At 43.5% G+C, this 17,515-nt stretch overlaps 1 protein-coding gene across 4 annotated transcripts in view; it reads left to right on the top strand.

Annotated features, from left to right (window-relative positions):
• The window catches only part of Brwd1 (bromodomain and WD repeat domain containing 1), an 83,237-nt gene that overhangs the window by 46,317 nt on the left and 19,405 nt on the right, over positions 1 to 17,515 (top strand). For all 4 annotated transcript variants that reach the window (XM_055614822.1, XM_055614820.1, XM_055614821.1 and 1 more), the window contains exons 24-35: positions 1,546 to 1,671; positions 1,757 to 1,864; positions 4,043 to 4,167; positions 4,901 to 4,983; positions 7,815 to 7,926; positions 8,702 to 8,763; positions 12,224 to 12,379; positions 12,629 to 12,749; positions 13,430 to 13,555; positions 14,888 to 14,960; positions 15,161 to 15,199; positions 16,846 to 16,992. In XM_055614822.1, the coding sequence (XP_055470797.1) occupies positions 1,546 to 1,671; positions 1,757 to 1,864; positions 4,043 to 4,167; positions 4,901 to 4,983; positions 7,815 to 7,926; positions 8,702 to 8,763; positions 12,224 to 12,379; positions 12,629 to 12,749; positions 13,430 to 13,555; positions 14,888 to 14,960; positions 15,161 to 15,199; positions 16,846 to 16,992 (1,278 nt within the window). The remainder of the gene's footprint in view (positions 1 to 1,545; positions 1,672 to 1,756; positions 1,865 to 4,042; positions 4,168 to 4,900; positions 4,984 to 7,814; positions 7,927 to 8,701; positions 8,764 to 12,223; positions 12,380 to 12,628; positions 12,750 to 13,429; positions 13,556 to 14,887; positions 14,961 to 15,160; positions 15,200 to 16,845; positions 16,993 to 17,515) is intronic.

The raw sequence follows: 17,515 nt of genomic DNA, 5'->3' as shown, positions 1-17,515 counted from the left end.
ATTAAACACCTCTTTGTTGCTGCCCTGCTTCAGCCCGGGCTCATTGTTTCTTAGCGTAACTTCTCTCTTGAGTTTTGTTTATGTTCTTACCGTTTTCCTTTCTATGAATGTTGATGTCTTTCAGAAGTGGGTTTCTCTGTTGCAAAAGAGTTGGGAGAAGTGTTGGAAGAAGTGAGGACCCACTGTTCTGAGTAGTGTTGACTCAGCTTTAGAGCTGACACTGGCCTTGCTAGCAGGAGTAGAGGGTTTTCAGTCTCTCCCCACTGCCTCTTGCTGCCCACCTCCCCCGTATAAAAAGGCTTTCTCTGTGTAACTTTGAGTGCTGGAGTTAGAGTTGTGCACCGTCACCACCAACTCCCTTTCTTGTTGCCATTTTTACTTTTTCTGGTTTCATAGTTTCCTTTGACTGCAGAAATGCTTTATTTCTTTATTATATGCTCAATAGGTCCTGTCTCATGTGGCTATCATTAGTTAACTGTTAAGGCTTTTTGTTTGTTTGTTTTATATTCCTGTGTAACAGAGTTCCTGACACATAGGTAGCTGTTGTAAGTTAAAAAAAAAAAAATGACGGTCTATACGATGTTTATAATATTTATTATTATATTATTATTTATTATCATGGCACTGTTATCTAACCTGCTATCACAAGTAATAGGGCACAGGTACCTGTTAGATTTTTATAGTTGCCTTGTTTACCCTCGGCCAGGCAGATATTCCTACCTGCGCTGTCTGAATCACCCACCATCCATCTCCCAGCCCCCATCCAGTGCCATCCTCCTTAACCATACAATCTTCCCTCCATAATGTTATAAATACTTGCTTTTATTCTTCATCTGGGCCTTTTCACGCCGTCATTGGAGTCCTTCCTCTCGGCCCACATGGTTTCTTCTCGAGACTAACCCATCGTGGTGTCTGTACTCTTTCCTCCTCTCTTCCTGTTTGTCTTATCTCCCATGATTCTCCTGTCTTCTCCAAGTCCAGGAACCTTCGCCATGCCTACCTTCTGCCCTGCCCAGGGATAGGCCGTTTAATTAGCTAATCAGTTAGGTTTACACAGCACAATAGGTGTACCAGATCTTGAGGGCTAGTAACATGCATCAGAGCAACCTTGAACACGTAGATGTGACATTACACATTCCTCAGTTCTTGTTCCTGCTTTGGTTGGTGGGTCAGAAATGGAGGTGCTTCAGGTCGGCCGTGGAGTATATCCAGGGCCTTCTGAGGGCTCCATCTTCTTCCCAAGCTTAGGTATGTGGCCTGAGCCAAAAGGAGATGCCTAACCATTATTGTTAGGCTGTGTTCACGTCTCATAGAGTAGCTTGTGCCTAGAAGACATTCAGAAGAGAGCTCCTTCTGGTGGGGCATGCTAGGCTGAGCCAAGGTGGCTCCACAGGAAAGCGGAGGAGTGGGTCCAGGCACATTTAATCATTTTTTAAAAGAGCAATAGATTCTTGTGCATTGATCTAAACAAAACCACTGTGGCTAGTGAATTAAAGAGTGTATGTTGCTGCTTTTCTGCCAAGCTTTATTGTCTTCTCTTGGCAGAGTTTGCGAAGGATGACACCAGCAGAGCTGGCGAATGAGGAACATTTGTATGAGTTTCACCCTCCTGTTTGGATAACTGACACCACACTTCGGAAGTCTCCTTTTGTTCCTCAGATGGGTGATGAGGTGAGGACAGAAGCCTTCAAGAGTGTGCATGTGAAATCCAAGCCTCTGCCCAGAGGCTTCCTAGTGAACACATGTCCCTTTGCAGGTGATCTACTTCCGTCAGGGTCACGAAGCTTACGTTGAAGCTGTCAGAAGAAATAACATTTATGAACTGAATCCGAATAAGGAGCCATGGAGAAAGATGGATCTGCGGGTAGGTCCACGCTGACGTCAAGTGTATAGGCATAGGGGAATGATAACACAGGACAGATGGAAGTGAAACTGGAGAGGAGGGACCCATGTTAAGAAGGAGATGGATGATAGGACTTTCCCAGTGTGTCTGTAGTGTCTTCTTTTCTGAAAGAAATCCTGCCTTTTAGCAGATAGCAGAGATTTTGATTTGTTGTTTAAGCAGCTGATAAGGTAGTTGTGTGGTCCATGCTTCCTAGGTGGTGTAATGGGCAATGGAGTTGAGGGTAAATGATTTTCAGGCCTTACAGCCAGTTTTTTTTTTTTTTTTTTTTTTTTTTCTGCTAACTTCAGCAAGAAGTAGTAAGCTCATAAACACATGAAGAGGCCAAAGTGGCATGGGAGCCACATACCGTATCATGCGGGTAAACTAAGCCAGGCTGCATTCCTGCATGCCTTGCTGTGTTGAGTGTATATATACATGAGGCTGAGAACTTGAATGATGGGATGGAAGAATGCAGGATGCAGTCTGTATTCTTGAAAGAAAAATTCCAGAATGTTAGTAGTGTTTGTATTTTGATGCTTTTTATATAATAAGCTAGAAAATGAAAAAAAAAATATTTATCTATTTATTTATTTATTTATTTTTGGTGCGTTGGCATTTTGCCTGAATGGACATCTGTAGGAGTGTGTTAGATCCTGGAGTTACAGACAGTGGTGAGCCACCATGTGGATGGTGCGACTTGAACTCAGATCTTCTTTAAGAGCAGTCGGAGCCTTTAACCGCTGAGCCATCTCTCTAGCCCTGAAAAAAAACATTTCAACTCTTAAATTTTCTGGCCTTGTTTTGTGAATTTGGCTTTATATCTTCTTTACTATGCAACACACTAAAGCCCTCTTTTTACGTGGGTTAGTATTTGTGTGTTGTCCATAATGTCATGTAGAAGCATAAAGTTAACACTTGTATCCCAGATAGGTGCAGGGCTGTAAATGGTTTTACAGCTGAGCACGTTTCTGGTTGAGGTGGGAAAAGCAACCCACAGTGTCATTCATGGGCTCGAACATGTTTGTCACACGTGTGGATTTTGTTACAGATGCTGTTTATAAAGGCCTCTAAGCACAGATTTAAATTGTGGACTCAAGTTCCTTAGTACATCCTGTGATGTGCATGTTTTAGGGGGGAATGTAAGGGAGATGCTTCATTTAGAGAATAACTGTTAGCTTCGAGCTAAATGTGAACTGAGATCTGTTTATACATTTTCCTACATTGCTTTCACTCTGCCTACTCTTTTCTTTCCTTGTCTGCCGAGACTGTCCTTATAGTTTAGGTTGGCCTTGAACTTCCATCTGTCCTTCCTCCGCCTTCTAAACTGCTGGGTTGGCATATATGCTCATTCCATTCTGGTTGTAGACTATTTTGAAATCTGACGCCTCTGTCCTCTCCTGTCGCCAGGCATTCATGTGACACACAGATATACATACATATATAATGTATGCAAAACACATAAGATAAAAATGAAAAAAAAAATTTCTAAGCAAGATCTTACATATTTTGATTGCAGAATACAAAATTACATGATGTTTAAACAAAGAACCAAGAAAAACTAAGTAAGGGCTTGACCTACAGTTCCGTGGTTGACAGAGCTTGAGGCTCTTGAGTTCAGCCCACGTCTCACATGACGGAACCCATTTACTGCTCTGACCTTTACGTGGATGGTTTGCCACATGTATTGACACAAACACAAATAAATTAAAAAACGAAAACAAGAAAAGGTCAAATTGGTTAACTGCTCCTGTACTGGTCCTGTGCCACTCTGAAATGTGCACTCTTCTGTGGCGTTGTTAGTGAGCATGCTGCTGTGTCAGATACTACCCTGGATTTGAGGAAGGACGAATAGTGGTGCTTGATGGCAGATTACATGGAGTGTGTGTTTGTTTTGGTTTTTTTAGACAGGGTTTCTCTGTGTAGCCCTGGCTGTCCTGGACTCACTCTGTAGACTTAGGCTGGCCTTGACCTCACAACTCTCTGTCTGCCTCTGCCTCCCAGAGTGCTGGGACTAAAGGTGTGCCCAACTGCGCCTGGCTACACTTAGTCTTCGGAACCCAAGGTAGGAGTTGGCTTAGTCTAACAATAGTACGTAGAGAATTACAGTATTGATAAGTTGTCTTTTAAAATAATTTATCAATAAATGTTTCTTAACAGGATCAAGAGTTGGTCAAAATTGTTGGAATAAGATATGAGGTTGGACCACCTACACTCTGTTGCCTCAAACTAGCATTTATAGATCCAGCAACTGGCAGACTTACAGATAAATCTTTCTCTATTAGGTATGTATTGTTTTTCTGAGCAGTTACTTAGATGGAGAGTTTTACGTCTTGCTGAATTATGCATGGAGATTACTGTGGACAGGTCTGCCAGGCAGCAGTTAGGCAGGAAGGCTGTTGCTTGCATGGTTCTCCATGGGGCTCTACATGGGTAGAGGAGTAGAGCCTGTCAGACATTTGCTGCATTTGACTGCACCTGTGCTGACTTGGAGACCGAAAATGAAGACAGGGTCTCACTGTTGTGGATCTCCCCGTTTAGTTAGGCTGTCCAACCAGGGATCTCTAGGAACCTGCCTGTCTTAGCCTTTATCATATTCACACCTGCCTTCTGTGTGGACACTGCCAATTAGAGCTCAGGTCCGTACACTGCCCTGAAAGCACTTTTACTGACTGAGCCCTCTCTAGCATCCTTTATCAGGTATAGACGTGGTTAGATATGTCTAGGAAGATGGCTCAGCTAAGAAAAGTCTGAGCTCAACCATGCTGGGCAGAAAGAAATAGGTGGACACTCTGGTGCTCCCTGGCTAGCCAGCCTAGCCCGTTTGGCTGCTCTAGACAGTGGCCCAGCCTGTCTGAAAAGAAGGAGGTGGATGGCATTTGGGCAATGGCAGCCAAGATTGCACTCTGGCTTCCACCCCTTGTGTGCAGTGTGTACAGAAACTTGAGATAGCAGGTGCTGCCTGTGTGCTATGAACATCGCTGCTTTCCACTGTGGTAACTTTGTATTTTCTTTTAGATACCATGATATGCCAGATGTTATCGATTTTCTTGTGTTGCGTCAGTTTTATGATGAAGCAAGACAGAGAAACTGGCAGCCTTGTAAGTCTGTCCTTACTCCGTTGTATATAGTCTTAAAAACCATTCAGCCGCCACTCGCATGTAGCACTTGTAATTATGGTTTATATAAACATGATTTCTAGAAGCATAAGGGACCTGTAAGTCTGTTGGCTTAGTGCTACCTATTCCACGTGGGCTCCAGCTGAGCATCTGCTTCTGCTTGTGGCATGCATGTTAGTAGTAGTGTTTTAGAGACAGGCCCGCTCTTTGTAGTTTGGCTGGCTGGCACTCACTGAGCTCCTGCCTTTCTCCCCTCCTGAGGGCTGGGTAAAGTCATGTGCCACCTCGCTTAGCTGTGCAGGATAAAACACAGCCCAAGGTTGTGACCCCTCTGGGGATTGAACAGCCCTTTCACAGGTTTGCATTCCCGATACCTACATTACGATTCATAACAGAAGCAAAAGTATAGTTATCAAGTAGCAACAGAAATAATTTTATGGTTGCGGTCACCATAACAGGAACTGTGTTACAGGGTTGTAGCGTTAGGGAGGTTGAGGACCACTGATCTCACATAATCTGATGGTTCAAAAATAATTCCAGAATTGATACTGAAAACTGTAATCTGGGTGGTGGTGGAGCACACCTGTAACCCTAGCACCTGGAGGGATTGGTGGGGGCATATCTGTGAGTTCGAGCCCACCTGGTCTACAGAGGCCAGGGCTACACAGAGAAACCATGTCTTGAAAAACCAAAAGAAAAAGAAAATATGTCGTGCCACAGTATTTTACGTTTGATAAAGCAAATTACAGATAAGTGATTTGACTTGAGGAAACTGGCCCTTTAAGAAGTAGACAGGTGGGAAAGATGGCTCAGCCATTAAGGACACTTGTTCCTCTTCCAAAGGAACAGAGTTGAATTCCGAGCACCCATGCCAGGTAGCTCTTAACTGCCCTCCCTCCCACTGAGCACCTGAATGCATGTTTTTGTTTGTGGGTGCACCACACTCCCTACTTCTACTGGTTGTTTCCTCTTCTATTTTATTTATTTTTATTTTTATTAATTACAATTTATTTACTTTGTATCCCCCCTGTAGTTCCCTCCCGCCTCCCCTCCCAATCCCACCCTCTCTTCCCTTCTCCACCCATGCCCCTCCCCCAGTTCACTAATAGGGGAGGTCCCCCTCCCCTTCCTTCTGATCCTAGTCAATCTTGTCCCATCAGGATTGGCTGCATTGTCTTCCTCTGTGTCCTGGTAAGGCTGCTCCCCCCTCAGGGGAAGTGATCAAAGAGCAGGCCAGACAGTCTGGCCTGTCATGTCAGACAGTCTCTACTCTTTTTTTTTTTTTTTTTGTTATTGTTTTGTTTTGTTTTAAATCTGAGAAACAGAAAGAAATAGAAACAAACGTTGGGATCATCAGGATGCGTTGGTGGTCTTGCTGTGTGCCAGCCTGACAGCTGGGGTCAGCCCCTGGGATCCACATGGTATGGAGGGACTCTTGGAAGGTGTCTTCCAACCACTGCTTGGGAACCCCACCACATGTATACAGCAGGAATGAAAATAAAAACTCTTTAAAACTTTAAGGTTTGGTTTTTTTGTAATCTGGTGATTTTGTTTTTCTCTAGAGGAACTTTTGTTCTGCTCTCAGCTTTACAGTGTGGTGTTAGTCTATTACTATTACTGACTTTAAAAAGTTGTCTTTTGAGATAGGGTTTCACTGTGGCCCTGGCTGGCTTTGGACTCACAGGAGGGCTCCGAGAGCCGGCTGGGTGACCTTCCTTGCTGTTTGTGAAGTACTGTATCAGTTATGCACATGGAGCACTGAGGAAACGGTGGTGCTTCTTCACTGCAGTCCAGTCAGAGTTCACTGTAGTTGTTGGCTATGTTAAACCCTCATAGTCTAGAGCCACTCCTACAGGTGTGGGGGGAGGGGGTCTCATGCTAGGTCACAGAGCTACACCCTAGACCATTCTGCCCTTTGATTTTAGCGGAGTCCTTTGCAAAAGCCCTTAAGAGAGACCGGCTTTCTTCCAGGTGCTTTCTCTACCACAGCAGGATTGGTTAGTGGCTCTGTGGTTCTGTTGAATAATAATGCATTTTTAATGCTTGTGAGTACTTTCAGACCCAATTTAACCTTTTCTTTTAGAGGGTTCTTCCTTGGTTCATTTAAGGGGCTGTGTATCGGTAGGAGGGTAGCTGGGTCATGTGAGAGTCAGAGACTGTTGGAAGGCCGCACACTCCTATCGTATGGGTCCCTTGAGGTTGACCTCAGGCCATCAGGCATGGTGACTTTTTATCCATTGACCCATCTCACTGGCCACAGACCCCAACTGCTCATGTGTTTTTGAAGGATTGAGAACATATTTTGTTTGCTTGCTTGCTTTTGTTTTTCAAGACAGGGTTTCTTTGTGTAGTCCTGGCTGTCCTGGACTCACTTTGTAGACCAGGCTGGCCTCAAACTCACAAAGATCCACCTGCCTCTGCCTCTGCCTCCCTGAGTGCCACTGTGCACGGCCTAGAACACACTTTTACCTTGTATTTTGTAGTGATGGCTACAGCCCTGTAAGTCTAATCAGAGTCTTATAAGTTTTCTGCAGGTTTCATGAAGAGTCCTTAGATTTCTCGAGAATAGAAGATTTTTTTAATACTATGCACACAATTGTATGGGAGCCAGGAGTGTTAGTCTCTTTCCTCTCCTTACGTGCTGGTTGAACACAGGATCTTGCATGCACTGTGACACACCTGCAACCCCGAGGATTTTGAGTTTTCTTAAGCTTTGTGCTTGATCTCTGTTCCTTGTGTATTACGGGATTTCACAGGTGAAAGGTGTACATGTTTGCAAAGGTGTGACTCAGACTTGAATATTTCTCTTCCAGGTGACAGATTTCGATCTATAATTGATGATGCGTGGTGGTTTGGAACTGTGTTGAGTCAAGAGCCGTATCAGCCACAGTACCCTGACAGTCATTTCCAGTGTTACATTGTTAGGTTTGTATTAAAAAAATTGTTTACTGTTCCAGATCACACTGACCAACACACATTAGGTTCAGCATAATTTTATGTCATTGGTTCAGTTTGTCCTCCAGAATGTCTAAAATTCCTGAGTCAATCACAGCTTGGCTTTGATCCTGTATCATTAATAATATCCAGAAAGCCTCTCCCCTTTCCACTGGTCAGCGATAGTCTGACATCAAGTTTCACATTGCTGTGGGCATTTTCCCCTTACTCTGAGGAAAGATTGCATAGCAGTTCTGATGGTTTATTTTATGTCTGTGGGTATTTTGCCTGCGTGCACTATACGCATGTACTATCTTGCCTGGTGCCTCTGCAGGCCAGAAGAGGCCATCAGATCCTTTGGGATTGGAGTTCCAGATAGTTGTGAGCTGCCGTGTGGGAATCAGATCCTTGTCCTGGAAAAGCAGCCGGTGTCCATAACCATTGAGCCACTTCTTTAGCTCCTTGCACTTTTTTCTTTTTTTCTTTCTTTTTTTTTTTTTTTTTTTTTGAGATAGGGTTTCTCTGTAGTTTTGGCTGTCCTTAAAAGAGATATGCCTGCTTCTGTCTCCCAGGTGCTGCAGTTAAAGATGTGTGTCACTATTCCTGGCTGCATTTTGTCTTTTTATTATATCTTAACCTTTTTAAACGTTACTGTTGGAAATGTGGTTGCTGCGGTGATGGCTAATTTTCATGTTTCATTTGTAATTGATGCTTGCAGTCCTTTTTGGGAAAGGCTAACCTTTGCTCTTTGTTCTTTGTTACACAGGTGGGACAACACTGAAATTGAAAAGCTGAGCCCGTGGGACATGGAGCCAATTCCTGACAATGGTATATATTGTCACAAGTTATGAAATATGTAACTTCCCGGGCTTCTCTCTTGCTTATGCACATAATAAGGCATGTTTGTGTCTGTTTATAAATGTCTTGAAGTTGTCCCAATCTTGGAGCTTTGCCAGAAGAAAGGAGTTTGATACTTTGTGTCTTGGTTTCTTTTAGTCCTGGAGTCTGTATTGTCGATGTCTTAGCAGCTCAGCTGTCACATTTATGGTGTCCCTTCTTTACTCACCCACCCTGAAAGGACAGTTGGGACTTGCTGTCTGCCTGTCCATCTGTGCCCTTTGGACTCTGTTGGGTTTTGAAGTGCTGTCCCTTTGGCCTTGGCCCTCTGGCTCCTACTTCTGAAAGGACCTGCTGTGTACCTGGAGCTCATTTTTTTTTTTTTTTTTTTTTTTTTTTTTTTTTGCTGGTCTTTGTTGCCCCTTTTGAAGGTTGTATTAAATTGTTCCTTCTCGCTCTGCTTTATGAATGGTGCAGAATAGCTACTTTTGGGATTTTTCACTGCTTTAGTGATCATTAATAGTTATATCATTTACAGATACTGGTCATTCCAATAAACAACAATTTTAATAACATTAAATCACCAGTGTCTTTCTTGTGATAATTCTTTGGAGTTTAGGAACTGATGCTAGTGTGTACTGGTTGGAAAAGGCATTTTACTGTTTGTAAAGTTGGTAAGATTGCTAACTGTGTTTCCCACCGTACTGTGTCCTGTATCGGCTCGCTTTCTTTTACATGGATGGTGATTGCTTTAGTGTCACTTTTGCAAAGGAGAATTTTTTTTTTGAGAAAATAATTTTAAGAACATACTATTTTTTTTGTACAAAAATTTATTATTATTTTTTTCTAGTAAAGGAGAAATGTAAGGCCGAATAAGGTACATAAGTTGTCTAGAATAGTTGGATTCTCAACTTGTGGCCAGTCCTAAGTGTTATTTGCGCCTGTGGTTTAGTAAGGTATATTTCCAGCTCCTGAAAGCTCTGTGTAAACTCTAGTCCCTGCTGCTAAGTGCCGATAGCTAACTTTGACAGTTGCCCTCAGACACAAACAGGCAGAGTAGTAGAGTCCTGGAAGTGTTCCTTTAGGGAGCAGGTACCGTCTTCTAGGCAGTGATGCTTTTCTCCCTTGTCATCCAAGACTATCCCTGGACGTCTGCACTGTATCTGAATTCTCTGTGGACACTTCTGTTATCACCTCATTCGTTCGTTCATTCACTCATTCATTTTGGTTTTTCGAGGAAGGATTTCTCTGTAGCCTTGGACTCTTACTGTAGACTAGGATGACCTGGAACTCACAGAGATCCACCTGCCTTTATTTTCCTGAGTGCTGGGATGTTTTATTATGCTTATAACATCTTTGTTTGTAAATAATTTCAGACTTACAAATGTTACAAAGAATTGCTCGGTGTCATTTTATCTGTCTTGTCAGGGCAGTTGTTAAAGTCAGAAACTTAGCACTGACTGACACAGCATGGATGTGTGGCCTGTTTGGATTTTGTCTTGTGTTCCTATGATTCCTGGACATGCTAGCTGTCATTGCTGCCATAGCCTCCTTCAACCTCTGCTCTAGTCTTCCTCTGGCTTTCATGACCCTGACACTTCTAATTACGGCAGTTATTTCCTGGCACATGCTTCGGTTTTGCTTTGAGCTTTTCTCTTGATGAAACTTTCCTCTTTTTTTTTTTTTTTGTTAAATGTAACATACATTTACTGTGTGTTAGTGTGGGTGAGTGTATTGACACTGTTGTGCTAGTGTCTTTGGAGGCCAGAAGAACATGCCAGATTCCTGCACTAGACGTAAAGCGTGTAGGAGCCGCTGAGGCAGGTCCTGCTTTAGATAAGTCCAGGCTGTGTAGAGGGTCAGGGAGTGGTCTGCTGCTGTGCGCATCCCAGCTGCTAAATCTGCGTTTCTACTCTGTTACCATTACTGGGAGGTAGTTTATACACTACTGGATAGTTTTTCCCTTTTGTTGTTTTCTGTGGCTTGAACATGGCAAAGTAGAAATAAAATCCTGTAGGATCATTTACCATTTATACCTTAATGTTTTTCATCCCCAGACTGGAGCAAGAGCAAGAAAGATTTCCTTTTGTTGCTACATCGTAACTGCTAAGCTATGTTCAGACCTCCCACAGAGAAACTAAGCAGCTGATGCTCTATAGAACACATTGGTGGGATTCTAAATATTTTTGGAGGTTGCCATAAGCATTATTGTATTCAGCCTTTACAGCAGAATCTGTTGGGATGTTTTCCATGATCTACTCCCATCTGATTAGTGCTCTAAAAACACTGCCTACAGAGAAGGTCGCCCAGGCTGTCCTGGGAGTCACCGAGGATTCCAGAGGTCTCTTGTCCTGCCTCTTTCTCCTGAGTGCTGGGCCTAAAGGTGCGCGCTACAGTGCCTGGCGAGATGATACTAGTTCTCTGTGCTTTAAAACTCATTTAATGAGAATAAATATTTTGAATTATTTTTGGATTTTCTCCCTAATAAGTCCTGTCCCCACCCCTTCTTCAGTCTCTTTCATTTATGTGCTTCCTTCCATTAACAGAATTAGCCTCTCATCCCTCTGCAATTATTTTAACCACTTTTTATCGAGCGAGAGAGAGAGTGAGTTTGTGTGTTTCCCATTTTTTTCTTGAGGGTGTGTGTGTGTTTGTGAGTGGTTAATGGTCTTATGTAGCCCAGGCTGGCATGGAAGCTGCCATGCAGTTGTGGGTGACTGTTGCCTTCCCCTGATTGCTACCATTGTAGGTGTGCTCCATCACACCTGGTATTGTGAGGGTCAGGGGTGAAACCTGGAGCTGCGTGCATGCTAGGCAGTCTTACCAATTTAGCTGCATCTCCACATCATGTCTTGAGCTTTTAGAAGTTATGTTTTGAACTGTAAATTGTCTGCTGTGATTTGCTATCAGAATCCTCTGGTTTTAGGTTGCCTCGTTGGCTTTTTTTTTTGTTTTTGTTTTGTTTTGTTTTTTTAAGTAAGGACTGCAGGCCAGGCGTGGTAGTACACGCCTTCAGTCTCAGTCTCAGAGGCAGAGACAGATGGATCTCTGAGTTTGAGGCCAGCCTGGTCTACCAATGTAGCCCAGAGCCCAGTACAGCCAGGGCTACATAGAGGAGCCTCCTGTCTCGAAAAACAAAACAAACATACAAAAAAGTGGTGCCTAGGACCTTGTATTTTGAAGGACTAGAATGAAACTGTGAAGATGGTATCTATTCCGATTTTACCAGGGTGAGGATTTGTGCTTTCACTTCAATTCAAGCAGTTTTGTAATCTCAGTGAATAACTTCAGAGAGTTGAAGATTTAAGGTCTGCTTATTGAGAAGTGTTTTCTTTGTAGCTCAGGCTGTCCTGGAACTTAACAAGCTTTTCCAGTTGAAACTGAGCATTGGAAATTGAGTCCCACCTCTCAGCTTTTTACTCTTTTGTTTTCTTTAAAATGGAATTCACAGTTGATCCGCCAGAAGAGTTGGGAGCAAGCATCTCTGTCACTTCAGATGAGCTGGAGAAGTTGCTTTACAAGCCTCAGGATGGTGAATGGGGCCAGAGCTCAAGAGACGAGGAGTGTGAGCGGATCATCAGGGGCATAGACCAACTCTTAAACCTGGGTGAGCTGCGTAGGTGACGAGGTTAAGGTTCATGGTTTCTATAAAAGAATTTCAACTGGATAGTTTATGTTATGTTCTTAATTCCTCTTTGTTTTTCATATTAATGGAGCTCTCTCAGGAACAATCTTTTTCATTGTATTTATCTATTTACTTAATTACTTATTTGTTTATTTAGTGTCTAAATATCACCCATCCATAGGTAATGAGCTTACCTATAGGTAAAGCTTAAAATTCTGTCTTCTCTTGCAGATATAGCAGCAGCTTTTGCAGGCCCTGTGGATCTGTGTACATATCCAAAGTACTGCACAGTAGTGGCTTATCCAACTGATCTTTATACAATTCGAATGAGACTTGTTAATCGATTTTACAGGTTAGTAGGTATCTCATTCAGAATACCAAAAAGATCTTTAGGCTACAAGTCACCAACATAGAGAGATGTGCAGGTTGCTGGTGGTCACGGTGAGCTTTGGATGCTTGGGAACACAATATCCTGTTCGGTGGTGCTTGTTAATATGTCTTTAGATAGGTGTGTGTAGTCAGGTTCTAAGTTGACATATCAGGCATTGTTCCGTGTGTGGACAAGCTGACTGCCCAGCAAGTTCTTGGGATCTCGTTATTGTTAGCTCCTAGTGCTGGAATTAAAGACACCTGCAGCCACATTCACTTGATTTTTTCGTGGTTGCTGTAGAGTAATCAGGTCTCTTGCACAGCAAGCAAGTGCTACATAGAAGCTGTGCCTACTGAGCCACTTCCCTAGCCACGTTTGTTGAGTTTAACACCTTCCAAAGGTACTGGTGGGCATGGTAGAAAGGAAAGGTGGTTGTGCTGAGAGAGAAAACGTGATTCTGAGCATGCGTGTGTATGATTGATGTAGTTTACTGAGATTAGTTTTTGCAGTTCATTGTGCAATATAATCTTAGAACCTTAGAAGATTATTACAACTTTGCACCTATAAGGTCCTAAAGAAGGCACGGTCTCATGCAGTTAATATGCTAACTTTGCTAGGTTTCGGTTATTTTCATTTCAAGTAATGCTCCTTTTCTCATTAAGGCGGTTATCTGCATTAATTTGGGAAGTCCGATATATAGAGCATAATGCAAGAACATTCAATGAACCCGAAAGTGTGATTGCAAGATCAGCCAAAAAAATAACTGAGCAGCTCCTGAGATTTATTAAGTAAGTGACCTCACGTATTGTACATTAATAGCCACTCAGCTTCTCATGTTTACTGCCTGAATTCTTCCCATCTGATGTGTTATTTGAGGCAACACTGTTGCATACTTGTGGTTATGATCTTATTAAAGGAATGTGACTAATTCAACTTCATTTTTTAATGCTTTATTACATGGATAGGTATTTTGCCTGCTTGTATGTAGGTACACTGGCTATGTGCTTATGGAGGCCGGAAAAGGGTGTTGGGTCCCCCTGAGACTAGAGTTACAAATAATGGTTATCCATTATGTGTGTGCTGGGATTCAAACTCAGGTCTTCGGGAAGAGCAGCAAGTGCTTTTAACCAATGAATACCCCCCAACTTTTTATTGCTTCTTTGTTTCATGTCATGCACTGAAGTCCCACTCATCTCCCCATTCCCTCAGATCTGCCCTCCTCCCTTGCAACCTCCCCTCCCAAATAAAACACACAAGCAATCAAACAACAACAAACAAGACAAAGCATAGAAAAGTCTCATCTTGGAAGCTGCGGTGTGTCGGTGTGTCCCACTGTATACTCCTCTGTTCACCACCTTCACTTGGGGATGTTCACTGCAATGAGTCACTGGTCTGGTCCGAGGTCTCTGGCTTCTGTGACACCATCCATGCTGGATCCTCACCGGGACTCCTCCGAGTTATCCCACTGTTGCCCTGCGTCACGGAGATCCTGCAGCTTTGTAACCCCAGGACCGGCCCTTCCACATACTACACTTCACAGATGATTTACATTTTTGGGTGGGCCTACTCAAAGCTCTAGATCTAGGTCTGGGTGCTGCTGAACTGGTCATCCTGCGTCTGGACCATCTTATGTCCCCAGTTGCTCAAGAGCAGTTAGTGGTTCTAACTGAGGAGCCATCTCTTCAGCAAAGTATGCCTATTTTTGTCATTTCTTTCTTGGGGATCCTTTTAGAATTGTTTTTCTTTGTATATGACTGACATTTAGCTAACTCGGTTTGTTTTGTTTTCTTTTTCCTTCTATCTTCAATCTCTTATTTGTCCTGGTATTATCTATATCGACATTGCTGTAATTAATAACCTAGGAATAGCTTTGTTTGTGTTCAGCCCAGAGAGGTCACTTGGGAGTATCAGTTGTGTCTGTATTATACACTTGATTTTGAACATATTTAAAAACTGCCATTATTTTAAGTTTGCATATTAAAGTCGTATTTTGACAGAGGACTGGGAAAAATCTTTGCCACTCTGTGTGAAGTTGGGTCGCCCGGGCTGGGGCTGTTTGCATTTTGCTGTGAAGTGGGTGCTTAACAGGGGTAACTTTCTCATCTGATTTTAACTTTTAGGAATCAGGATTGTACAAATATATCAGAGCTGTCTAACACGTCGGACAATGATGATCAGAATGCTGATGATTTGGTATGAAGTTTAACTTTACAATGGCACAGTAACTAAATGTTAATTTAAGAATGAGTAGGAAATGCAGGCCGTGTGTGTGGCGTGTTCCAGTTAGCCATGGAAGTAGGCACTTGATGAGAGCATGCATGGGTGAATGGTGTCCTGGCAGCTCTTGCTCAGGTGCCGAGAACTCCATAGTAAGGTGCTCTGGTTTCTCCTAGGATGGCAGCGATCTTCCTCAGACACCTGTAAGGAGGAGGGTAAGTGGCTCTGCATGGCTCACCTTGGTGTGTATAGTCTGGATTACAGCTGCTGTCCTTGAACAGCTCCCTGATGACACCGGGTATTTCAGTTCTAAATTCTGGTTACTTCAGTTGCTGATGGAACTGAGTTCTCACAGTTAGATGGAGTGAGATAAGGACCCCACAGAGAACGCATGTGGGGTACCTTATCTGTGGGCCCTTCAGGGCTTTGGTCCGACCTGTGGAGTGGGGCAGGAGGTGAAGACTTTTATGTGCTTGTAGGTGGAGCAGCAGTTGTGTGTACTGGGTGGTCTGGTTTGCAGGACCCGCTGACCTCATGGCTTCCCCTTCCTGTGAGGTGACTGCCTGACCAGAGCATTTATTCCTCAGATGGATGACGCCCAGGCGCAGAAGGTGTTTTCTTGGCATAGAGAAAAAAAAAATGGACACATGTTTTAAGGGGGATGTCAACTAGTAACTGAATGGTAACTGAATTTTGTAAAGTGGAGATTTTTACTGAAAAGGGGAGGCTTTGAGGGCAATGGAAAGTCCGTGGAGCCAAGTTTAAGAAACTGACACTCTTATGGCTTGTCACCGGCAGCTTCAGGGCTCATGTTGCAAATTCATGAGTGTTCATTACAGAATGGGGAAAGTACGGTAACGTGGCATTTCAAGTTTCGCTTAGATGTGAAGGGTTTAAAAAAAGTTTCTGCCTGTGGTGGCACAGGCCTTTGAACCATAGCACTCACAAGGCAGAGGCAGGCAGATCTTTTGAGTCTGAGGCCAGCCTGGCTTATATAGGAAGTTCCAGGCCAGCCAGGACTACATAGTAAGATCCTGTCTGTCTCACAAAACAAATCAACTAGCCAAACAAATGAGTTTCCCAGTTTGTCTTATACTGATTGTCCTGATGAACATTGACGAGTTAGACATGCATTTCTCTTGACTCTTGGCCACTTCCACATTGCTTCATTTCCACTGAACTGGCGGATGCTTCCTTCTATCCATTTCGTGGCTGTACCTGCTGCTGCAGACAGCATACTTGATTCTGCTGGTCAGATGTTGACATGTGTGTGGAGTAGAGCTTTGCTAGGACTCACAGAACTGTGGTATATCATGATGGAAACTCCAAGGGAGTTCTTTGCCTTTTCTTGGTTGTAGGCGCGCCCCCCCCCCCCCCACACACACACACAGTTTCTATGTCCTTTGAGGGTATGTTGGTCCTTGTACCTAATCCTGATGGTTCTTTCTTCGGTGCCCTTATCTTCAGTTTCTGTCTACAGTGGTCTTTGCATTTGAAGAAGCTGTGGTCCTAGGCTCTTTTCCACCTCATTTTCAAGTGAGAATGACAGCTCATGTTCTGTGAACAAGGTGTATAGACTTGAGTCGGCAGACTTGTTAAATGATGGGTGCTGTGGTCACTGGAGCACACTTTTCATTTTACAAAAATGTGTAGCACATCGTAGACATGATTGGATTTTCTAGAAAGTGGCTTTTCCAGCTGGATAACAAGCTGGAAAACATCTACGACTCCTATGCACTATAGAAAGCAGAAGGGTTCAGTTCCCTTTTCCCCCCTTTAAGCCAGTGTCATACACTTTACTGTGCATGCCCTCGCTCCTCATTTTCTACCCACGCTGAAACAACTACACACATGTTCTTAGGTCCACAACTGGAGAAAACGGAGCAGCAGAGCCAGCAGTGATCTTGACAGCGATTGGCAGAGGCAGTGTAAGGCTCTCCTCATCTTGATCTTCCAGTGCGAGGACTCAGAGCCCTTCAGGCAGCCTGTGGACTTGGTGGAGTACCCAGTAAGTGGCCTGGCACTCAGTGTTGGGACTGTTTTTATGTGGATTACCGATTTAGATTAAGCCCTATAGAGCGAGGTGACGGCTTTATGTTGATGCATTTTCTCTCCTCCCCACATGGTTAGTTGTAGTGTAGACAGAGTCACTAGTTTAGGTATAGTTGCACAGTGTAGTGTGATATGCGAGCTTTGTACACGGGCATTAAGAATACTGTAACTTCAGCCTGTAGGCCCAGTACTTAGTTTTTCCCTGGGAGTCAGAGGCAGGCAGATTTCTGAGTTCGAGGCCAGCCTGGTCTGCAAAGTGAGTCCAGGATAGCCAAGGCTACACAGAGAAGCCCCATCTGGAGAAACCAAAAAGAGAGAAAGAAAACTGTAACTTACCTGGAGCTGGAGAGATGGTTCATAGGCTAAAGAATTGGCTGCTTTTACAGAAGTTTCTGGTAATCAGCATTGCAGTTTACAGCAGTCCATACCTCCAGCCCAGGGAACCCAGTGCTTTCACCGTGCCCACATGGCAGTTCATA

The sequence above is a fragment of the Psammomys obesus genome, unplaced genomic scaffold (assembly GCF_907164565.1).
Source record: "Psammomys obesus unplaced genomic scaffold, mPsaObe1.curated_primary_1811, whole genome shotgun sequence".
Taxonomy (NCBI): Eukaryota; Metazoa; Chordata; class Mammalia; order Rodentia; family Muridae; genus Psammomys; species Psammomys obesus.
The sequence above is the reverse complement of the archived record's forward strand: the minus strand, read 5'-3'. Positions and strand labels throughout refer to the sequence as shown.